This window comes from Macrobrachium nipponense, chromosome 13 (genome assembly GCF_015104395.2).
Source record: "Macrobrachium nipponense isolate FS-2020 chromosome 13, ASM1510439v2, whole genome shotgun sequence".
NCBI lineage: Eukaryota > Metazoa > Arthropoda > Malacostraca > Decapoda > Palaemonidae > Macrobrachium > Macrobrachium nipponense.
Window position 1 is genome coordinate 26,325,829 of NC_087206.1, and position 24,817 is coordinate 26,350,645.

Sequence of the window (24,817 nt, forward strand, 5' to 3'; positions counted from 1 at the left end):
TACAGGGACCCCATCATGAACCAGGCCCTCCGTCTAGTGGTAGATCAGATGCTAGAAAAGGAGGCAATCGAACTAGTGTCGGACCTTCAATCAGCAGGCTTCTACAACTGCCTTTTCCTAGTTCTGAAATCCTCGGGGTATGGAGACCGGTTTTGGACGTAAGCGCCCTGAACTTCTTTGTAGAGAAAAAAAAGTTTACGATGGAGACCACGGTCTTCGGTGTTGGCAGCCCTTCGTCCAGGGGACTGGATGATGTCCTTGGACTTACAGGACGCTTACTTCCATGTACGATCCATCCTTCCTCGAGGAAGTTTGTTCTCAGGTTCATGATGGGGGGAGAAGAGTATATCAATTCAGGGCTCTGTGCTTCGGCCTCTACGACGGCCCCCCCAAGTGTTCACGGGAATCTTGAGGAATGTAGCTCAACGGCTTCATTTGGAAGGGGTGAGGATATCCCTGTACCTAGACGATTGGCTTATAAGGGCCAATTCGAAAGATCGTTGTCTGGAGGACTTACAGATAACCTTGGAATTGACGAGTTCTTTGGGGCTTTTAGTCAATTTCCAGAAATCAAGCATAATACCCAAACAAGAGTGCATTTATATGGGGATCCGGATGAACTCTCGAGTTTTCGGGCTTTTCTGTCTCCGGAAAGGATAGCCCGAGGCCTCGAGAAAGTAACAGCCTTCTTAGGGAAGAGAAGTATGCACGGCGAGGGAGTGGATGAGTCTGTTGGGGATGCTCTCCTCGCTGGAGCAATTCATTTCCCTAGGAAGGTTGCACCTGAGACCGCTCCAATTCTTTCTTCATCAGAATTGGGAGCGTCGTTCTCAGGATTTGACGTTCTCCCTGTCCATATCTCAGCAGATCAAGGAGAAATCGTGTGGTGGACAGATCCCAAAACAAGTTTGCTCAGGGGCCTGTCTCTGCAATCCCGAACCCCAACCCATAGTGTTGTTCTCCGACGCGTCGGAGACAGGTTCGGGGGCGACTCTGGGAACCCGAGCGGTGTCAGGTACCTGGGTGGGGGACCAGGTGACCTGGCATATCAACAGAAAAGAATTGATGGCCGTGTGGTTGGCTCTAAAAGCCTTCGAGTCCAACGTCCAAGACTCCATAGTTTCGGATCAACTCGGACAACACCACAGCTCTGGCATACATCAGGAAACGGGGGGACGCATTCCTTCTCTCTGTACGAAACAGCAAGAGACCTTCTTCTGTGGGCCGAAGAAAGGAGAATCAGGCTTCTCACCAGATTCGTACAGGGGGAGAGGAATGTAAGAGCAGATCTCCTCAGCAGGAAAGAGCAGGTCCTTCCCACGGAGTGGACACTTCATCAGGATGTATGCCAGAGCCTGTGGAAGTTGTGGGGCAGGCCGCATATAGACCTCTTTGCCACTCAAGAAATGCGAGACTGGATCTATACTGCTCTCCCATCTCGGATCCAGGGGCGATAGGGATCGATGCGCTTCTTCTAGACTGGAAGGGGCTTGATGTTTACGCGTTTCCTCCCTTCAAGATTCTGGGAATAACGCTCAAAAAGTTCGCAGAGTCAGATTCAACGAGGATGACATTAATCACTCCCTTTTTGCCGGCCAAGAATGGTTCCAGAGGTACTGGAATGGTTAGTGGACCTTCCAAGATCGCTCCCTCTAAGGAACGATTTACTCAGACAACCCCACTTCGACAGGTATCACAAAAATCTCCCTCCTCGCTCTCAGTCTGACTGGCTTCAGACTGTCCAAAGTCTGGTCAAAGCGAAAGGCTTTTCATCGGCATCTGCTAAAGCAATTGCAAGAGCTAGGAGGTCTTCCACCTTACAAGTATACCAGTCGAAGTGGGATGTCTTCAGACGTTGGTGCAAGAGGAAGAACGTTTCCTCTTCCAGTACCTCTGTGACCTAAATTGCTGATTTCTTCCTTTTTCTTTTTAAGGAAGAATGTGGTCTGGTGGTATCTACAATTAAGGGATACCGCAGTATGTTGGCGGCAGTTTTTTAGACACAGAGGTCCTCAATATCTCAGAAGATAAAGACTTGCATGACTGATTAGGTCTTTTGAAACAACTAAAAAGCAGTCATCGAGAAACACCTAATTGGAATCGGACATGGTACTTCAGTTTCTTGTTTAGATTTGAACCCCTAGATCAGCCTTGTTTAGATTTGAACCCCTAGATCAGCCTCGTTCAAGGATCTGACCAAAAGGACCTTTTCCTTATGGCTCTAGCATCCGCCAAGAGGGTGAGTGAGCTTCAAGCCATTGAGTGCAAGGTTGGCTTTAAAGAACAGTCTATGGTTTGTTCTTTCCTCCCCGGATTCCTAGCAAAGAACAAGAACCCATCAAATCCGTGGTCCAGAAGCTTCGAGATTCGAGGATTAGCCCTTCTCTCGTAGGGGAAGAGCCTGAGAGGACTCTTTGCCCGGTGAGAATATTTAAAACATCATTTGAAGAGGAAAGAGCAACTTAAGGGCAATCAAGAGGTCCTTTGGTGCTCCGTGAGGGACCCCCAGTCGACCACTATCGAAGATTGCTCTGTCCTTCTTCTTAGAAGCCTTATAAAAGGGAGCGGCATGTATTATGCAATGAGGATCATTTTAAGCTTCTTAAAGTGAAGGCCCACGAAGTGAGGGCCATTGCCACTTCGCTGGCTTTTAACAAAAATATGTCTGTGCGGAACCTTATGGAGGCAACCTTCTGGAGATGCCACTCGGTTTTCGCAAACCACTACTTGCGTGATGTGAAAATTACTTATGACAAATGCTTCACCTTAGGCCCTTACGTATCGGAGGATTCGGTGCTGGGGCAGGGAGCGGAACTTATCCTTGTTAGGCTTTTATATTTTTACCCCTTGTTTTGTCTTTGTTGGTTATGGTTGTCTGAAGAGGATGCAGGGAAGCATCTCTTCTTGTCGTAGTAACTAACCCTAGTTAGTTTGGTTAGGTGGTCTGATGGTTTTGGCTCCTTGCGGTAGTAGTGGTTAGGATCTGTTAAGTAAGCGGACGAGTTCCCATGACAGGATCCTACTTGGATTCTATCCAAGAGTCTTTCAGCAACAGGTCACGTCCTCGCTGTAGCTCTCCAGGCAATGCAGACTGGCAGAGACAGTAATCAATGAAGTCTTCTGCCTGAACAGGTAAGAACCAAGGTTTTTATATCCTACAACACCAGTTGTTTCCCTTTTCTATATTATTTAGCTGTCTCTTACCCTCCACCAAGGGTGCCAATCAGCTAAGTATATATCTGACAGGAAAGTTCATGTACAAAAATGATATTGTTAAACTACAATAAAGTTTTGTACATACTTACCTGGCAGATATATACGGTTAATGGCCCACCCAGCCTCCCCTCAGGAGACAGGTGGAAGAGAAAATCTGAATAGAAGATGGGATTGGTTCATACTCCCGCCACCCAGCGGCGGGTAAGGTAGACCACCTGACCTACCTGTCGCGTGTGCCGCGAGATTTGAAATTCTGTTGGGAACGTCAGAGACTATAGCTAAGTATTTATCTGCCAGGTAAGTATGTACAAAACTTTATTGTAGTTTAACATATCATTTTTCTACCTACTGCTGATTGAAAAGGCATTTGATAACAGTTGCTTTTAGTTATTCTGCCCTTTCTTACTTTAAGACATGAGAATATGTACATGTTTGGGGGCATTAGGATGAAAATTAGGCCTCTTCATGATTAATAATGCCCCTCACCATTAGGCTTTGATTTTTTGTGGAAAAAAGAAACTTCTGCAAGAAAAAAAGGATGCATAAGTGTGCTTAATGTCAAGTGAAATGGTGGAGTAAAGGTGATAAATACAAAGTGAAATGATAGAATAAGATCAAATCAAAAAGGAATGTCATAATTGAACTAAAAACAGGAAACTAGTGTATATGCATTAGCTGAACTGTAACAGTCATAGGCCCATGTTGTATTTGTGAATGCCAGAGTTAAAAATGTGTTAAATCTGATAAGTATCTCTTGGTAGGTTGCAGCTCCTCACTCTTCTTGAAGACCATAAAGTTAAAGAACTAGAAACTTCCCCCAGAAGAAAAGCCACAGTTGTGGATGCATGAGTGAGGCAAGAGACTCTAAAGCATTACCAGTAGAAGCTAGGTTGCGTCTCTCTCTTATTGTATCCTGATTCATCTTCACTTATATGAAGATGGATATCCCATGACAACAAGGGGTTTTCATCCTTAGTGGCATGATCGGTATGGTCTTGACCTACCTGCCACATCGGTGGCCGCAAGTTCACTTCTTGGGCATTCCATTGAGGTGTTAAAGATGTGTATTTCTGGTGATAGAAGTTCACTCTTGACATGGTTCAGAAGTCACGTAAAGCCATTGGTCCCGTTGCTGAATAACCACTGGTTCCATGCAACGTAAAAACACCATACAAACAAGCAAACAAACGAGGGTTTTCATAGATCTTGCTTAGGTTTAAGTTGAAGGTGTCAGTGTGATGATTTTTCCAAAATTCCTGTATGGAATATTCAAGCTATACAGGCACCAGAAACTTTTGTCTTGTGATTAAGAAAAAACATGAAAAAGTGGTAATTTTTGTAATGCTGAGTAATTCAGAGTTCAGAAAATCCATGGACATAATATAAAATAAATTTATAACGAGTCTTTGAATTGCCATTAAACCATTGTTTCAAAGGGTAAGGAACAAGAGAAACTGTTAGATACTAATGAAGCAAAAATTGCATTAATGTTGTTAGTAAAAGTGCTTGTAAATTTTCCAATTTGAAGTTATATTTTTTATTATTTTTCCATTAAAGTAATTTTTATCCTTATTATTTTTCCATTAAAGTAATTTTTATCCTGCTTGATTTTTTGAAGTTACTTCTCTTTCTAGTAATACAGTATTCTATGCATTATTCTGTTGATAATGCATTTCGTTTTAACCCAAAGCATCATAATTGTTTCATAATCTTGCAAGGCATCGTATTGCCTGTAAATATGATGATGATCAGGTCTGAGAAATTCTTTTATTTGTGCTTAATGAATAAAATTTATGAAAGAAATTCTCTTTGTTCTTTCACATAAAGGTTAATAATACTAGTAACTTACTCCTCTAAATTTTCCTCAGGATTTTCCTCCAAGTTTTCTAAGTATGGACACAGAAGGCCGTGTTTTAAGGTTTGACTCATTCTCAAAAGTTCTAAGTTCAGGCATCAGAATTGGCTTTGTAACAGGCCCTAAACCTTTAGTCCAGAGAATTCTACTACACAAGCAAGTTTCTATTCTTCATGCATCATCCATGTCACAGGTATGTTTTTTTCAGTGAGTCCTTAATATGACAACAGAATTCTGGATTAAATTCATATTTTTGAGGAAAATATATGTAAAACAAGTTTTGATATAGGAAAAACCTATTGTTCATATGCAAACAAACCTCCGGTCTTAACAATAGGATAATTTCTAGCGCCTAGCTGGATCCGGTTAAATCGCAGATGAAAGCAAGGAATCTTGAGAGATCTGGCATTGCGTGCGTATATCGGGTGAAGAGTGGTCAAAGACCACGCATGTACGCCAACATGTCAGTCTTTTCTTAACTGCCTGGGCGAGGGTTTTGGTTGACCTCTCTCGGCCTTTACCCGGTTCATTGCCTGTTTCGCATGTGTTTTGTGTGTGTGTGTGTGTGTGTGTGCTGCGTACAAAGAAAGACGTGTCGAAGAATACCATCTCTTTTTGGATTTGGGTGTGTGTGTGTGTGCTGCGTACAAAGAAAGAGGTGTCGAAGAATACTATCTCTTTTTGGATTCGGGAAGCCATTAGACAGGCATACTTGACTCTTGATGATTCCGCCGCCATGTCTGCACAGGCTAGAGCACATGACATTAGGGGTATTGGTCCCTCTCTGGCTTTCAAAAAGAACTTGGTTGTACTTAGAGTGCTGAGCACTGGTACTTGGTTACGCCAGTCCACGTTCACCTCTTTCTATCTTAAGGATGTTGCCCACAGATCTATGGACATGTTTTCCCTGGGTCCTGTGGTGGCTGCCCAACAGGTTGTGTGACTCATCATTATCCTTAACAGGGCACTTTTGTATCTTACCAAAGATGATTGTGTGGATGAGAGAATGAGTGAGTTGGTTGGTCTCTTTCTTTCTCTTGTACCTTTCCTTCTTCCTTTGGGCGGGTTTAAGGAATAGACATGTCATTCGCTGGACTGGTCTGATACAGGTGAGTAAGGTAGTCATACTGATAGTGTAGTCGCCTGGTATACAAATATCCAACCCTCTATTCAGTAGCATATACTCCGCTCCTTGGCAAAGGGGAGTTGGGAATGGTAACAAACCCTGGTGTGTTGGTTTGTTGGTTTGTTATTGAACAGTCAAAGTTTCTCTTTGGTTCCCTATGCAATGATTCTCCCATATATCATTGTACGTCACTCAGTGTCTGGGTGGTTAGATATCAATTTATGTAGCTTCTCGCGGGCTTCAGTCCCTCCCCAAAAGTTATTTCATCTGGAGCTGGATTGGTGGATAGCCCCACAGCCAGTTTAGGATGTCCTGTACCTCCCTCCAAGTGTAAGTCTATGCTATTGTTAAGACCGAAGGTTTGTTCACGTATGAACAAATGACAATTTGTTTTCTAAGACAATTTGTATTTTTCTTAGCTATAAACCTGAGGTCTGCTAAGACATCCTGAGTTGGGGAAGATTGACACGGTGGTGTAGATGCATGGTCCTTGACCATTCTTCACCCGATATCCGACAAGTTGCCAGATCTCTCAAGATTCCTTGCTTTCATCTGCGATTTAACCGGATCCAGCTAGGCACCAGAAATTATGCTATTGTTTTGACCTCAGGTTTGTAGCTATGTAAAATACAAATTGTCTTGGAAAATTTGTAATTTTTTGATAGCTGCTGTTCATCATCAAAGGAGTTAAACACTCATGGTCCCCCCAGGGCTCCATAAGACAGACCAACCAATTACCAAGAATTCTTTTACATTTTAGTAGTACTTGTTGGCACAGTGACAAAATTTAAGGACTCAAGATTGGAGGGCTCTATCTCCTGTCCTACAACGTTTACCTTGTCTCTACGCCTTACTCGTACAGATGTGACAACAACATAAATTGGCGGCCATTTTCATTACAGGTGAGGTCTGTGCAAGATAAATATGCACCCCAGTCCCATACCTTTTTGCCATGGAAAGTGCATAGGCTTGAGAACTCAGCAGCTACCAAAAACAGGTTTTCCTATGTCAATACCCTCTTTAAAAAGGCTGACCCACCCTCCTTTCCTAAGTGGCATGACATCCAAAAGGTGGGCACATTGTTAACTTTTTCAGAGATAATATTTTCCAAGAATTCTGACAATATGGAGTGGTTATTAAAGACAGTATTCCTGAGCTGGTGAAAGCACAATTATCCTGCAGCCAGACCCAACATAATTAGGTAAGCCACCTTCAAACCACAAGAATAATGCATATATTGGTTTGTGTGCTGTCTCCTGTTCCCTGCTCTTTATTGCCAAAGCCAATGAATATATCTGGAATAAAGAAAATGGTTAATAATCTGTGAATATACCTCAGAACAAAATTTAATCTGGGTTGTTTGGATCTAATTATTATGAGCTAAGCCGTTTCATCACCTGTCAATTTCTTTTGTAAGCTCCTTTTGAGAATGAACAGCGGCTATCAAATTACAGGTATTGACATAGGAAAACCTGTTTTTGGTAGCCACTATGAGTTCTCAAACCTATGTACTTTTACTGGCAAAAAGTTATGGGACTGGGGTGAACATTTATCTTGTACAGACCTGGCCTGTAATGAAAATGGGTGCCAATTTATGTTGTTGTCACATCACATCTGTACGAGTAAGACATAGAGCTCTCCCGTCCTGAATCTTTTATATATGTACAGTGGTACCTCGAGATACAAAAATTGATCCGTTCCGAGGCGGCCTTCGTATCATGAGTTTTTCGTATCTTGAACCGCATTTTACATGTAAAATGCCTAATCTGTTCCAAGCCCTACAAAAACACCCCAGTAAATTATATTTCCAGGCCTACAACTCATTGTTCTGGGGTTCGACGCCGATCCAACGGAAGAAATATGACTCCAAAAAGGTAAAATTATTGTACAGTGGTACCTCGAGATACGAAAGGCTCACTTACGAAAAATCGAGATACGAAAGCTAATATGAAAATTTTACGGCTTCTACATACGAAAAATTGCTCAAGATACGAAAGGTTGTTGCTGTAAAGTCCGAGATTCGCCGTGACCACTGATAACAATTTTGAAACTCGCGCGCCGCCAACTGAGTAGACTCGCCACCATCCTCCTGTTCTCTCCCCCCCATTGGTTCCTGATGCTAGTCACCGCCATGAGAGCCTTCTCTCCTATTGGTCAGCATCCCTCCCATCATGCATCTACTACGTAGCGGCGTGCTTCTTCGGCCACTGCACGGCATCATCTGTATCATACTCACGCGGTATTCGTTCGTTCTAACGATTTCGTTTATTAACGTAAATTTGTTAGTGATTTCGTTGTAGTAGTATACTTTATCGTGTTGTGTGAGAACTTTACTCCATACCTATACGTACTACATACAATTTACGTACAGTATATACATAGTCATGGGTCCCAAGAAACTTGAAATTCACGGAAAGAAGAGGATGCTCTCTTTGGAAACGAAGATGGAGATTTATCAGAAGTATGAAGCTGGTATGCGATTGAGTGTGATCGCCAAGGGATACGACCGAAATCCATCGACAATAGGCACCATCCTTAAGCAGAAGGATGCCATCAAAGCAGCTACACCTCCAAGGGCGTCACTATTTTGTCCAGCAAGAGGACCCACGTGCACGACGAGATGGAAAGGCTTCTTGTCTGGATAAAAGACAAAGAAATCGCTGGCGATACGATAACGGAGACGGCAACTCTCACAAGGCCAGCGCTATTTTCGGCGATTTGATTGCCCAGGCCGAAGACAACAGATGAGAAGGGACATCAACGCCAACGAGACTTCAAGGCTTGGCATGGGTGGTTCGAGAATTCCGTAAGCGGACTGGCATCCATTTCGGTGGTGCGGCATGGGAGGCTGCCAGCTCGGAAACGAAAGCGGCCGAAGCATTTAAAAAGACGTTCGACGAGATGATGACCAAGGAAGGCTACAGTTCTCAGCAAGTCTTCAACTGTGATGAGACTGGCCTTTTTTTGGAAAAAAATGCCTCGTCGGAAGTACATCACGGAGGAAGAGAAGAAGCTACCCGGGCATAAGCCTATGTAAGTCAGGCTTACGCTCGCACTTTGTTCGAACGCCAGTGGGGATTGCAAGGTGAAGCCCCTACTGGTCTATCATTCTGAGACTCCTCAAGCCTTCAAGGCCCACAAAGTGCTTAAGGAGAAGCTTCCAGTGATGTGGAGGGCTAATGCGAAAGCCTGGGTAAGAGGGCTTTTGTTCACGGAGTGTGTAAATCTGTGTTCGGCCGACAGTGAAGAAATTCTTGGAAGAGAATTAGTACCTCGCTCTGAAATGCCTGCTGGTTTTGGTTGGACAATGCCCCTGCTCACCCTCCTGGCCTCGAGGAAGATATCCTAGCAGAATATTCCTTCATCAAGGTCTTTAACTTCCGCCTAACACACCCCTCTCCTCCAACCATGGACCAGTAAGTGATATCGAACTTTAAGAAGCTGTATACGAAACATCTTTTCAATAGATGTTTCGACATCACCGATACCACAAACCTCACCTTGCGTGAATTTTGGAAGGAGCATTTCGATGTTGTTGATATGCATCCGACTCATTGACCAAGCTTGGCAGGAGGTTTCGAGGCGAACCTTGAATTCCTCGGGGAGGAAACTCTGGCCTGATGCCGTACCCGCCCAAGGCTTCGAGGGATTCGACGTGGGCGAAGCTGGTGCTGCAGATTCAGAACAGTTGACGATCCTGAAACTGTTTGCAACCAGATCTTGACGAGATCATTGCACTCGGCAAGTCCATGGGGCTGGTCGTCGACGAGGACGACATCAATGACCTTCTCGAGGAACACCAAAGAGGACCTTACGACGGATGACTTGAAGGAGTTTGAGGCCATGCAACATAACGTCGTTCAAGAGGAGTTCTCTAGCAGCGGCGAAGAGGAGGAGGACAACCCTATGACAACAGCAGAAATTAAGGATGTTCTAGCCGCTTTTCATAAAGTGCAATCATTTGTAGAAAAAAAGACACCCCGAAAAGCTTACACAGGTCGTATGCTTGCGCAGTTCTATGACGCTTCCCTGAGTCATTTCAAGAACATTGTGAAAAGTAGGCAGAAGCAATCTTCCTTGGATAGTTATTTTTTAAGAGACCTTTTAGTACTAGCAGGAGTACGCAAAAAGGAAGAACCAAGTGATATTTAAAAAGCAGAAAGTTGAAATGATGATGAAGTTGAATTTTTGTGATGTACGTAAAGTAATAAAAAAAGTAAAAAAAAAAATGTAAAATAAAAAAAGAAAAAAATTTTAATTTTAGTTTTTTCCGATACGTAATACAAACCCTCGGTCCTTTAACTATAGGAAGTAGCTAGCGGCAGCTGGAACGGTCGTAAGCTTCGAACAAGAGAGAACGGTAGTTAACTGCTTGTCCGACAGTGCGCGCCGCGCGCGCTGGGAGGTGAAGAATCACTTTTGCTTTAGGCCGCGTGTGTGGAAGACGTGTTCGTCATTGCTCTCTGCCCGCTTCATCGTCGTATGCTTTGTTTATATTGTGTTTTTCCACTACTGGTTTGTTTGGTTTGAAAATTAAATTGTAAGTACTCTATTTTCATTTTCATTAATTAAATAAATTGAGTCAAGAAATGGAGCTATCGCCGTAGATGCGGCGGTTTTCCGCTCTTTCCTGAAGTTGATCCTCATGAATAATGTTCTTGGTGCCGAGGGTGGAGCACTCTCGTGCCGAGTCGTTTATTTCTGGGTGAAATTGTGAAAGTGAAACTTGTAAGTACAGTACTCTTTTTCATTTATATTTTGCCCTGTGCGCTCGGGGCCGAGGGCGCGAATGCTCGCGGCACGAGCCCTTTAATTTGTATGAAAGTGAACACAAGAAGCAGTATTCTTTTCATTTTCATATATTATTTGATTATGGTATCAAGTTTTCCGCTCTTACCCGGGAATTGATCCTTCCCCTTTTATATTGTGTGAAAGTGAATCGCAAGTGCAGTATTCTGTTTCACTTTTATATATTATTTCATTGCATCAATATTCATTATGGATTAGTTCCCGCTCATACCGGGAATTAATCTTTGTTTTTTTGCCCTCGGTGGCAGAGGGCGCATTTGCTCTCGCGCCGTAGCGTTGCTGGTGTAGGTGCAGTGGATGCTGTGCGGGAGCAGGGGGAAGCGAAGGCCTGCCAAGAAGTCGTCGGAAAGCTACTCCCGGCGACTCCCTTGGTAACCGCTTCTTCGTCTTCTTTCCTGCCCCCCTGCTCAGCTCCCACGAATGGCACCTTCTCCTTCGGGGGGGGGAGGAGTATCCGGGTGGTCCTTCTCCTCGCCCGAACTGTCGAGCGTGGAGGAGGGCTCTTGGTGCTCCAACGTACAATTGTATTCAGGGTCTCCACAAGGAAGAAGAAGACGGGGACCAGAGGGGTACTGGTTACCACCGGTACTTCCTCGCCTGGTGTTAGCGGCGCTGCCGCTACGCCAGGTTCCTGCTCGGTCTCTCGTTCGCGAGAGATTCCGAGCGGGAGACTGTGCAGCCAAAGTTCTGGCGCCAGAGTTCGCTCGGCACCAAGACCGCGGCACGGAGCAGAAGGCTGGTGAGAGCTGCTCAGGTGACTCTCGCCAGGCCAGCGGCCGCTCTCGTAGCGACCAGCTGGTAACCTGGGTTTCCCCCTAAGAAGGCTCCTTCGGGAACTTCTAAGGGCCCGTCCCACGGGAGTGGGACGGGGGGGTTCTTCTGCCGGTCCTCCTGCTCTTTTGGGAACAGGGCCCGTCTCTCCTTCCACAAGGAAGAAGAAGGCGGGGACCAGAGGGGTACCGGATAACACCGGTACTTTCTCGCCTGGGTTTAGCGGCGCTGCCGCTACGCCAGGTTCCGGCTCGGTCTCTCATTCGCGAGAGGTTCCGAGTGTACGATCTCTCGCGGGAGACTGTACAGCCAAAGTTTTGGCGCCAGAGTTCGCTCGTTGCCGCCCAGGACGCGCAGGGAGCAGAGCAGAAGCTGGTGGAGAGCCGCTCAGGTGACTCTCGCCAGGCCAGCAGCCGCTCATGACTCTCACCAGGCCAGCGGCCCGCTCAGGTGACTCTCGCCAGGCCAGCGGCCGCTCTCGCAGCGACCAGCTGGTAACCCGGATAGACATGACTGTCCCTGACCAGCCACGGGCTGAGGCTGGGAAGAGGTCCCCCCTCCAGATCGTTGGCGCCAGCCTCGGCTGGTACCAGCGGTATGACGCGCCGTGAGGACACGCACTTGTCTCACCGCGACATTGGTCTCTGCAGGTCTCCTGACCGCTGCTCCCATAGGGACCGGGCAGATAGGGGGACCAGCGGCAGCTCCTCTGCACACGAGATCGGGGCCGCTGTTCTTGGTCCAGCCGTTTTTCCCAGGGAAATGGCTCGACTAGGCCTGTAAGTTGGCGATCGCCTGAACAGCCCTCCAAGCCTGCTGGTTCATTTCTTCCTCTCCCGTGCCTGCAACTTCTCGGTTTGCAACGGGAAGAGCGAGGCATAGCGGGGTGATCGTGAGGGGCATGCCCCGCACGATCCCGTCACGACGCCGTAAGTACCAGGTACGATCTTCGGACCGACCAGGACGTACGCGCAAGGGGCAGGAGGAATCCGAGAGGGGTCTATCGCAGTTCCCCCTCCTTAAGGGGAAGGTTCTCGGAATATGCTCTTGTTCGAGGGGCTTGACGGTCCTACTCTGCAAGATGCTGTGACTTCCGAGATCCAGAGGAACTGTACTGAGGTTATTGCGCTGATTCGCCAGCACAACGACCTCGGGGAAACATTGCCGCTCCCACCAGCAGAGCCCGTCGTCACGGCTCAAGTCGTCTGCAGCCCGAAGAAGGGAACCCAGACTGATGGTGGGCTTGCCGCGATTGGAGCTTCTCGACTCGTCTGGACCAGGTAGAGCCTCTCGTCTCCGGACAAGATGGCTCGCTCAGGTCTAGCCGGTCGAACAGCTAATTCCACTTCCTCTACTGCGACAGCGGCGTTTCTACAGAGTATTGCAGCCCTCCCCCCCCCCCCAGGTCCTCCTGAGAAGTTTCGACCTCGACGAGGACTGGAATTAGTCAGAGGACGGTATCGGCTCTCTCCTGTCAGGTGTCAATCAGCCCCACCCAGACAACGTTGACAGTGGCGGCAGATCCTTACCTACAGTGCGAGTTCATAACCCTTCTTGGGGGGCGGGGGGGGAACGGTTTTCTGACGATACGTTTTTCCAGACTCTGAGAGGACATCGCCGCAAGGTGATGGCTTCTCCTTCTCTTCTCCAGCTGCTAGTTCCGCTGGGAAGGCGAGCGAGTATCCAATTCCTTACCCATTCCCTCTCTCCTTACGGCTACGAGGGAAAGGGGAGGGACCCTACAGAGACTTCTCTGTAGGATTCCACGCTGGGGACTGTGCTACCAGGGGGACCTTCGGGTCCTACCTTACGTAAGCCCCAGTCGTTGAGGACGGATCCTTCCCCATCCCCAATTTCTACGGGAATCGAGAGGACCACCAACTGATAATCGTTTAACGAATTTGGTGGGGATTTCGCCGAGTACTTAGAATTCTGCAGAATCTCTAGCACTCAGTGTTCGAAGTTTTTACGATCTCCAAACACGTAGGCGAAACCACGTCCAAACAAAGTGAGCTAGACGAGAATTCCGATAATTGTTACTACGATAATCAGGAACCTCGCCGAGTGCTCGAATTCCTGGAATTTCTAGCGTTTGGAAGAAGACTGCCGCTGAAGGAAGATATCTCACAGTTTCAATCCTGGATAGAGAAGAACGGACGGGAACATCCAGTTTGGCTTGAACTATCGTCTTCGGTATTCTGTTCACCATTGAAGCTTTCCTTCGGGGAAGACTTCTCCTTCACTCTCTTGATTAGAGATCGAAGGCGGTCGATCTCCAATCCTTATTCTCATTTCTCGAAGGGAAAAGAATTTAGGATGGAGGTCGTTGTACAGAATCCTACAAATATACTACGTATATTACCCTCACGACATGATTCTGTTAAGCAGTCGATTGGTCCGGGGTGTAGGCACATACAGTAGTTAAATCTACGGATTGCGACCAAGACGATTAATTAATTAAACTGCAACTCAGGGCTGCCTGCAACCTCCCAGGAGTTACCAGTTTCGCTTTTGGTTAATTATGGTATTGTCACGACAACACCAACTCGGTTTTTGTATTTACCGAAATCCGTTTCGTTTCAAATATAATTGTTTGAGCATATCTTTTCTTTATGCTCAAACGGTTCTAGCCGAACGCATTCCTTCGTGAATGGATTACCTGGCAACTCAGGATGAAGAGTCAGCGAGAGCTACTGCTATTGAACTGCCTTGAGGCAACTCTGTATTAGCTGGCTCTCCGAGATGCACGGTCGGTTATGTCTCCCTCCCCTGCTTGATTGACTACCAAACCGTATCTCTGCCCAACAATCATGGACTTAGGTCTCCTGATTAACGGGGATTCTCGCATACATGAATGACCATCTACTGCCGTGACACTCGATTTCATCGCCTTCGACATTGCAAGAATTTTCAACAGAGATATCTCTTCGACTCTTTCATCTTTCTGTTTACCGAACCACAGTAACAGAAGTCTGTACTAGTCTCCCCGCTGCATCGCACTGCAATAATGCGAATGATTTTTGCAGATATCTGAGTTTGTCTTCAAAATATCTCTTATTCGTAGGTGTGCAATTGTTCATCCCGAATTAACAGATGTATCGGAAGACATCGCCTACTCCCCGACCTGCCAGCTCTACTTCCAAATGTTCAGCCCATGAGAAGCAGTTCTTCAGGCGGTACTCCCCTGTGTTTTTCATTACTGAAAAGCGCCCCGGTTTCATTGCAACTACGACTCCTCACCAGACAGCAATGAAATAGCGGTTAGCGTTTTCAGTCATTTGTAAGCACAGGTTCAGAATCTTGAGAATCCTTCTCTCGATTTGGCTTGTGAAGACGTAGGTTGCATTCAATGTCTACCTTCGTCTTCAACGGCACATAGTGTTGTTTCTCCTTAGCGGAGATTCAACTACGATGAGAATGTCTTGCCTTCAGGGACCTCGGTCTCTAGAAGGCAATTGACTTTCGCCTGTTGGGCACATGCCTTAAGAGAATCATCACCTCGCCGTCAGGCATCGGTGACAAACAAATACACTATTTGTTTGGTCTCTCGGCATAACCCTTCAAAGGGCGAAGGTCACTGACTTACTCGGATGCTTGGACAACTTGCCTCACTACCGAACAGTCAGTCGGCAGCTGTCAGAGCGCCCACGAGTCAGTTACGAAACTACGCTGTGGACTTAATTCGGTTGTTCCAGATCAATCATTACTTTGTCCTAATAGCTTGTCCCAGTAACCCATACCATCGACACCCACCATGGAGTGTCGGTGTCCTATCCACTACCGAGAAGAAGACTTCGCTGCATGGGGATAGGAAGATGCGAGACACTTCACTGCAGACGGATAGACCAGTATGGGTACTGGACATCACCGAAGTCGAGAAGAGGGATAGGTCATGCGACTATTCCCTTCTTTTCCTCTGAGGGAACTGCATGACTTTTCTTGCGAAGTCAAGCATCCAGGGGATGGGGACCCGTGACGCTTGATTTCGTACCGAACTTCGTAGTGAAGACTCAGAACCCTTCGGTCCCTGACGATCGGTTCGAGCCTCACAATCCCCCTTAATGGACTTCACCGCCTTCGATGCGAAGGAGATGCTGCTTGTCCGCAAGAACTTCTCCGTGGCGCAGGTACTGAAGGCAGGGGTCTGGTCCAACCAGACCACATGCACCTCCTCTACCTTCGGGATATTGCCCACAGGTCCTTGGATCTTTTTCCTTGGGACCCATGGTGGCTGCTCAACAACATTGTGTAGCGAACCCAGACCCTCGCAGACTGAACAGCATCGATCCCTGGTGTACTGTAAGAATGGATGAGTGAATGAGAGTGTGACTGGCTCCTCTTCCCATCTTTTTCTCCCCCTCTACCTTGTGGGTAGAGAGATACGGTCGTCACCCATGCTGGATAAGGACGAGATGCAGGTGAGCTACTCAACAGAGCCCCATTCTATCCCTCTTTCACTAGGGATGGGAGCAATTATCCACCATTTCCCCCAACAAGGGGGGGAAGTGGAAGCCAACAAGAGACAAACCCATAACTTATGTTGCCTCTTGCAAACAGGAACAAGTTCTTGCTTGCTGGTACGAAGAGATACGCTTGCCTCTCTCTTAGTACAGTAGTACCTCGAGATACGAAAGGCTTCTACTTACAAAAAACTCGAGATACGAAAGCCAATGCGAAAAATTTTACTGCTCTACATACGAAAAGTTTTCAAGATACGAAAGGTTGTTGCTGTAAATTCCCGAGAGTTCGCCTGGACCCACCGAGCGAACAATTTTTAAAACTCCCGCGCCGCCAACTGAGTAAACTCGCCACCATCCTCCCGCTCTCCCATTGGTTCCTGATGCTAGTCACCCCATAAGGTCCTGCTCTCCTATTGGTCAGCCTCTACCCTTCTGCTTTAAGTATTCTATTGTAAAAGGTTGCTGTAAATTGAAAAACTTATTCATGCAATACATTTAATAAAAAAAACATTAGGTAAAGATAGAATAAAGAATAGAAATGAATGGTTATTATACTGTTTGGTAGTTTCAGTAGTTGAAGAGAGATAATGAAAATTTATGGCTTACTGTGTAAAAGTGATTGCTTGGCGATCGTCGATACTCGTAAGTGCTGATGTAGACGTTTGGAAGCTTTTTTTTTGTTTGTTTATTATAGTTAAAAGTTTACTTAATAATTATTTGAAATGAGTAGACATGCAATAATTTAATAAAAAAAATTGGGAATTCAGATATCATAAAATATAAAATAAATCAGACTGTCAACAAATACGTAATTTTTAGAATTCTTCTTTTTTATTATTACGTTTACGTATACATGTTTCATATAGCTGTCAGTAACTCGGTATCTCCAGTAGGTAAAGATAGAATAAGAATAGAAATGAATGGTTATTATACTGTTTGGTGGTTTCATTAGTTTGAAGAGAGATACTAATGACAATTTATGGCTTGCTAGGAAAAATGATTGCTTGGCGCTCGTTCGATCTCGTAAGACAGGTAACAGCTGAATGTAAACAATCGATTGGAAGGTTTGTTTTTTGTTTGTTTGTGTATTATAGTTAATGATTAATTAATAATTATTTGAAATGAGTACATACTGATTATTTATACATTTTATTGGATATTCTAAGCTTTTAGCTCTTAGGTTTAGATGTCAGAATCATATACCTAGGCTACAGTAGCAAACGCTAACATAGGCTAGGCTTATTGCTAAGGGACACATGCTAAAGTCCTAATATATGCAGTAAAAATGGGGTTGAACATTGCATGCAGTTGAATATTACTCAAGTATGTACAGTATTTTGCCTTTTTGGAGTCATCTTTCCTCCGTCGTAACCCTAGAACATGTGTTTTTATTTGCCTGGAAATGGTAATTTACTGGGGTGTTTTTTGGGGGGTTGGGTTGGAGGGCTTTGGAACGGATTAGCATTTTACATGTAAAATGTGTTCCAAGATACGAAAAAATCATGATACGAAGGCCGTTTTTGGAACAGATTAATTTCGTATCTCGAGGTACCACTGTACTACTTGGTCCAGAGGTCTGACCATTGATCCTGCAGTGCACACCCCGATCAATCGACAGAGGCTTGGATCCCTCCCTCCCTCGCTCTTACGACCAGGGAGGCATTCCAAGGTTGGGCGAACACCAGTCTGTTCACAAAAAAACTCAGATTCCTCCCACCAAGAAGTGAGTCTTCCTATTGTTAAAGGACCAAGGGTTTGTATTACGTATCGGAACAAATGACAATTTGTCCAAAATTGCATTTTTCCTAACTATACAAACCTGAGGTCCTTTACATATAGTCCCACCTCATGCCACCCCTCACTCTGCGTTTTTTTGCATGGGCCTAAAGCAAAAGTGATTCTTCGCCTCCCAGGCGTGCGGCACGCGCACTGTCGGACAAGCAGTTAACTACCGTTTCTCCTTGTTCGAAGCTTACGACCTATCCAGCTGCCGCTAGCTACATCCTATTGTTAAAGGACCTCAGGTTTGTATAGTTAGGAAAAATGCCATTTTCAACAAATTGTCATTTTTTGCAAAGTTAAGTGTTACAGTTTTGTTAATGTCTTTCGTAAAGTTTAGTTTATGTATGTTTTTTTTTACATTTTTTTTTGTGTTTGTAAAGTTAAGTGTACGTACGTATCTAATGTTTGTCCTCCTCCTCTGTCGCCACTTTCGGAGATAGCCTCACTCGAAAGGTAAGCTTCCACATTTTACTACATACGTACAGTATTTCTTGTATACCATGTACACTAATACACTTTATTATACAGGTACTAATTAGCAGTACGTATTAAGTTAGGTTTTTATGCATGACACTTACCTGGCAGGTATATATATAGCTGTATTTTTCTGAAGTCCGACAGAATTTAAAAAACTTCCGACACACGCAGTGGTCGGCCAGGTGGTTAGTACCCATTCCCGCCGCTGGGAGGCGGGTATCAGGAACCATTCCCATTTTCTATTCATAAATTTCTGTCGCCGGTACTGAAACACCTGTTTTCAGTACCTCCGGCTTAGATTTTGGAAACTTCATTTGCCGCTAAGTATCCTAATTGTCTTTTAGTTTATTTACTTGGATTTGTGGCTAGACATACGCTATCTTAAATTGATTTGAATTTGATTCATTTTTGCATAAGATATCTGAATCTAGTTAGGCTAGTTTTCAGACGGGGTTGTCTGCAAAGATAAAGTGGGGCTACCGAAAAGCTTCGGGAGTTCCGCACTTGGGGGAGCAATTAATAGTAAACATGTCTATTTCCGTAAGGAAAAAAGTATGATTCGTATGTACGCAATTAATCAGTAAACGTGTCTAATTCCGTAAGGAAAAAGTTTGTTTAGTATGTACGCAATTAATCAATTACGAAAGCCAGGGTAGTGATACTGCTAACCTTCCGGTAGACTTTATTTTGCCTAACGCTGTAGTATGGCCTACGGGTTATGACTATGTCTGCGAGAGTGATCGCTCTCCTTCATTGTAAAGAGTTCTACTTCTATTTTTGTTACGCCTAACCCTGTAATATTGCCTTCGGGCCCGAAAACAGTGTCTGTAGAGGTTATTGCCCTTTCTCTTATACTATTTCGATTCGTAACTTAGAATCGAAAGTGTGTGCTTTAGAGAGCAATAGTGAAGTGGCTAAGTGCAGTGACAGTGCCCCTTGTGTAGTGGAGGGTGCGTCAGATCGGCCCTGTAACGCCTCTAGGTCTAGACCTCTGTCGAGCTCCCAGAACCAAGGGAGAGGGCATGTCGAAAGCCGAAGGAGGGTTACAGGGAACCCCACCGATCTGGCGTGCCTTCGGCAGTTTCTGATGAAAATCCCCAGACTGCCAAAGTGCGTGCACATGCACGAATCCTGAAGGATTGCTTCTCGTCCTCCGAGGCGTCCTCTCGCACAAGGGTTGGAGCTCTCGGAAGGACTCGCGCCCTCTAAGAAGCTTTATAGAAGAGGACGCTTCACGTACCCCTCTCCCCTCGTTATGTGGTTTCAGTGAGAAGTAAGAAGGCGAAAGTTGCCTGATCACGTGTAATCCTTTCCACCAAGAATATGAAAAAACAAGGCAGTTTCTCTCGCTTGTTTTGACGCCTGTCAGGAGCGTGACGCTTTTCTGCACGATCATTGGGACGATCGGCTTGAACAGGACGCTCGGATGGCCAGTGGACGCCGAGCTCCTCGCCAGTGGCCGCGAGGCCGCACCAGGACGCGAGCGTCCTCGCCAGTGGACGCCGAGCGTCCTCGTCTGTGGACGCCCGAGCCCGCCCTGCACCAGACTTTTCGAGCGTCCTCGCCAGTGGAGCCGAGCGCGCACCAGAACGTTTCTGTTGAACTCTTCAAGATCTTGTTTAAGATTTGAGCCTCAAGAAAGTGAACAGAACTTCGTCTTTGAAACCCAGCAAGACCTCGGGTTTCAGGAATTCAAGAGGTCTCTGTCAATATTATATTGCTTTTCGCAAAGGTGGATGGAGTTAAGGGAAGCTCAAGGGAAGATCTCGTTTTCTCTACCTCAGTCAAGACTTTGAGATAAGACAGTTACGGGATATGTAAAGACTCGACGTCCTGAACGTCAGGATTTTCGGCAACGTTCAATAGGATTCTTGCAAAGGCACTCATCAAAAAGGACGCTCTTCAGGAAAGCGCAAGACAGGACTTCCTTTGCCATACTGTCAATAAATTTAAAGTTTTTTAGACCATCTGAAAGGTTTTTCAGATGATAGATTGACAAACATCTCATTAACTGGATATTGCGTAAGCGAATAAGGAAAGGTTCGGAAGAGCTCTCCTTCCTCATTCGCAGACTCGTACAAGAAATAGACTTGTAGACTACGTCAATGAACGCTTATGTCCAGTATCTTAAGAAGCTTGAGATGTCTGCTTCGATTCTCTAAGTTTTGTTCATGAAACTTGCCTGTCAGATATGTATGTAGCTGTATTTCCGAATTCAGCTACATATATGTCTGCCAGGTAAGTATGAACAAACTTTATTGTAATATAATAAAATTTTTTGCCTTGCGCTATTTTACTACTGGTTGGTTCAAGTCATACACGCTTGCTGTAGTTTGCCTTCTTCGGATGGCAACCGAGTATGGTCTATTGTCTACTATTTTAATGACATTTAATCGTCACTCCCGGCAGCCTTCCAGGAGTTTCCGATTTATCTTTTACCGTTGTATGGTAGTGTTCTGACGACACAAACGCATCTATATATTTAGCGTTTTCTGGTTCGCTTAATATACCAGCTTGAGAGTCTCTTTTTGTTCAAAAAATAACGGACCTATTTCTTCGTAGAATAGGGTAGCTGGCAACCCAGACATAAAGTTAAGAGACGACGTTCGTAAGCTGCTGGCTGCTGCTGTGCCTGACTGTCCAAGTTCCAACCGAGCCAGTAACAGATCGTGCGCTGTCATGCGCGGTAGGTTACGTCTCTCTCTCCTGCGGGATTCACTGACTAACCGTATCTCTGTGCTGGCGGTTACGTCTCTCCTGCGGGATTGACTGACTAACTGTATCTCTGTCATGCAATCACGTACTTTAGCCTAAGATTGTGGGGATTTCTTACGTGAATGAATAAACGTTGCATTAGTTTTGCCGTACTATGTTCAATAGAGTTATCTCTTAATCCTTTCGGTGCTCGTTACCTCACGGTATAGAACTACGAGTCTACCGCAACATGGCACTTTTTTATGCTTTCCTGCTTAGGCAAAGCGCAGCCTTATAGGAAACTAAGCATACTCGGGGAGGGAATGGATGAGCTTGCTGGGGACCATTTCCTTCCTGAAGAAGTTTGTTTCCCCGAATAGACTGCAATTCAGACCGCAGTTTTTTCCTACCGGGAAACTGGAATATTATTCAAGATCTGGGAATTATTCTGAACATCTCTCAGTGCGTCATGATAGAAAGAAGGTGCCGGACATCTGGATAGTGTTCAGATATCCTGGATCTTAATCTAAAAGAAGTAATGCAATGCGGTCGTCCCTCCAGTCCTCGAAACGAGTTTTTGGAACCAGTGGTCCACATCAACTCTGATATTCCACAGCGCTCTCATATGTTAAGAAGTATCTTCTCTCGGTCCCTGCTCGAGTTTACGAGAAAGAGCCTATTATAACAACAGGCGTAGAATGTAATGATCATCTAGAGGTTCGTTACAGGATTGCAAAAGTCCGTACGAATCGTCTCGATCGACGGCAGCAACGATAGATTACTAACATGCTAGGTATTTTAATTAAGTGGTGTTCTTTTTATGGTTGTCTGAGAGGGTTATTTCCGCTTCAGTATGTGAAGTGGATTGTGTTACGTTAGCTTTGTGTGTGGTTCAGGTGGTCTAACTTATCCTAGCATGAATGCCCCTAGTAAGAGAGGGCTAGGGTTTCCTGTCAACAAATTGGTCCCGTCCAGTTGTCAGACCCTTGTTATTAGCCCCTGGTAAGAGAGGGCTAGGGTTTCCTGTCAACAAATTGGTCCCGTCCAGTTGTCAGACCCTTGTTATTAGCTTTCTCAACAAACAGGTCACATCCTAGTGAGAGCTACTTAAGGTTAGCAAGGTTAAAAGGCAGGACCTACGAAGTCAGCTACCTTAGCAGGTAAGGAACATAATACATAGTTCTAAAAATTTGGTTAAATTTTTGAATTATGACGATGTTGCTGTCTATGACCCACCTCCAAATGTGTCAATCAGCTATATATATACCTGCCAGGTAAGTGTCATGCATAAAAATGATATTGTTATGATACAATAAAGTTTTATGCATACTTACCTGGCAGGTATATATAATTAAATTCCCACCCTCCTCCCCTCAGGAGACAGGATTCAGAGAAAATCTGAGGAAAACGGGAAGAGTTCCAAGTACCACCGCCACGGGAACGTGGGGGAGATCACCTGAACTACTAGTGGTCTAGCGGTTGCCGAGAAGTTTTGAAAAGTCTACTAGTGCGAACAGACAACAGAGAATGTTGTTTGACAGATTTGCATCTGTCAAACAACAAAGACCTTCACGATCATTGAGGTCTGTGGAATCTCGATTCTAACTCACCATTCTACTTTTTGCCTCGCCGTTTTCTCGGAGTCAGACACTCGTGCGAGATCAGGCGACATATAGTAGCCCTGAGTTTCTTATTGACGAAGTCGATTGCGGACGACCTTGGGTTGCGTTGATACACCCCCCAAGGTTTGCTTAGTTTGAATCGCCCAGGCAGTCCAGACACTCATCCTTCAGCTAAGAATAGTGCCTTTTGGTCTTCAGAGTACAGCCTTGCTGTCCTTGATTCGTCTGACGGGTCAACTGGTCGTTCACCTGACTTTAGTACAGACTGTGCATTTCCGGATCGAAGCTTTCAATATGGAACTTAGACGTAGTCTGAAGTTCTTGATGTCAAAGCATTCGAACCTCTCCGGCCTGTTAACTTCTTGTATGTGATCAGGAAGGCCTTCTTCTAACCACCCTAGATACGACAAAGAGGGTTAGTGAGATTTTAAGCCATCGTCACAAGTTTTGGCTTTAGAGAACACGAGGAGGTGTGCTCTCTAAGCCTTTCGTTATGGCCTAAGAATGGAAACCCTTTTTGTCCTTGGGCCAGGATCTTGGAAGGAAGGATGGCACAAGTTAGTGGGCAGGAGCCAGAGAGAGTCCTGTGCCCTGTCAGGTCTCTCAAGTTTTATCTACTTAAAATCAAGAAAGTCGAAGTCAGTCGGGCAATCTGCAGTGTTCCGAAAAAGACCAGACTTGCCCATATCGAAGTACACCCTGGTTTTAGGGTTAAGGAGTTCTTTCAAAAAATGCTCCTTCATTGTGTTTGCACAAAGATTTGAAAGCTTTTTATCTGAATGCTCACGAGGTGAGGGCGCGGCCTCGGAAGCATTTCAACAGAGCATGGCACTCAGCAACATCCTGAGTACCATGTTTTAGCGAAGCAACTCTGTGTTCACATTCACACTCCCTGCGAGATGTGAAGATGGCATATGAGATCTGCTGCTCGCTAGGGCCATACGTGTCTGCAGACACAATCTTGGGGGCAAGAAGTACTACTCATCCTATCCTGTAGAAAATGGTTAGGAAGAGCTCTTAATTTAGTTGTGGAGTCGCTGACAACGGCGACTTCTTAACTCTGAGCCTTAGTTAACACACATTAACTTTGGCTAGGTTGGTCAGGTGGTGATATATATATATATATATATATTTTTTTCTTCTTAGCCCTCATGGTATGGTCAATATGGTCTAGTCACATTGTGGGTCCGACGCCCCCGCTCGTTGACCGAATCATCTGGAGTGCCCCATAGCTTTTATAGGGTCTCTAACCGTCGCTGGTAACTCTAGTAAAGCAGAAGCAGGACTTGTGATGGACAGTAATCACGAAGTCGGCTAATGCTTAACAGGTGGAACCAAGATGTAAATCATTTGCATGCATTTGTGTCCCAAAATCCTTCTATTCTGTCCCTTCCCACCTCCAACGGTGTGGTTCAACTAGATATATATATCTGACAGGTAGTTCATGAGCAAAATGATATTGTTATGATACAATAAAGTTTGTTCATTCTTAACTGGCGAGATATATATATATTCAAGTACCCACCCACCTCCCCTCAGGGACAGTGGAAATAAAATTATGAATAGAAAATGGGAATGGTTCCTGATACCCGCCTCCCAGCGGCGGGAATGGGTACTAACCACCTGGCCGACCACTGCGTGTGTCGGAAGTTTTTTAAATTCTGTCGGACTTCAGAAAATACAGCTATATATATACCTGCCAGGTAAGTATGCATAAAACTTTATTGTATCATAACAATATCATATTGAATGGTCCAAATTGTTGTAGTATTTCATTGTTTATAGGTCAATTTAGCTTTATTATGAAATTTACTGGGGTGTTTTTGGAGGGCTTGGAACGGATTAGCCATTTTACATGTAAAATGCGGTCCAAGATATGAAAAGCTCATGTTACGAAGGCCACCTCGGAACGGATTAATTTCGTATCTCGAGGTACCACTGTACATACTTGAGTAATATTTAACTGCATGTAATGTTCAACCTCATTTTTACTACATATATTAGG

General features: G+C 45.1%; 1 protein-coding gene across 2 annotated transcripts in view; it reads left to right on the plus strand.

Annotated features, from left to right (window-relative positions):
• Nucleotides 1-24,817, plus strand: part of LOC135225697 (kynurenine/alpha-aminoadipate aminotransferase, mitochondrial-like) — a 153,999-nt gene that overhangs the window by 103,070 nt on the left and 26,112 nt on the right. For both annotated transcript variants that reach the window (XM_064265052.1, XM_064265051.1), the window contains exon 5: nt 5,085-5,264. In XM_064265052.1, coding sequence (XP_064121122.1) covers nt 5,085-5,264 — 180 coding nt within the window. The remainder of the gene's footprint in view (nt 1-5,084; nt 5,265-24,817) is intronic.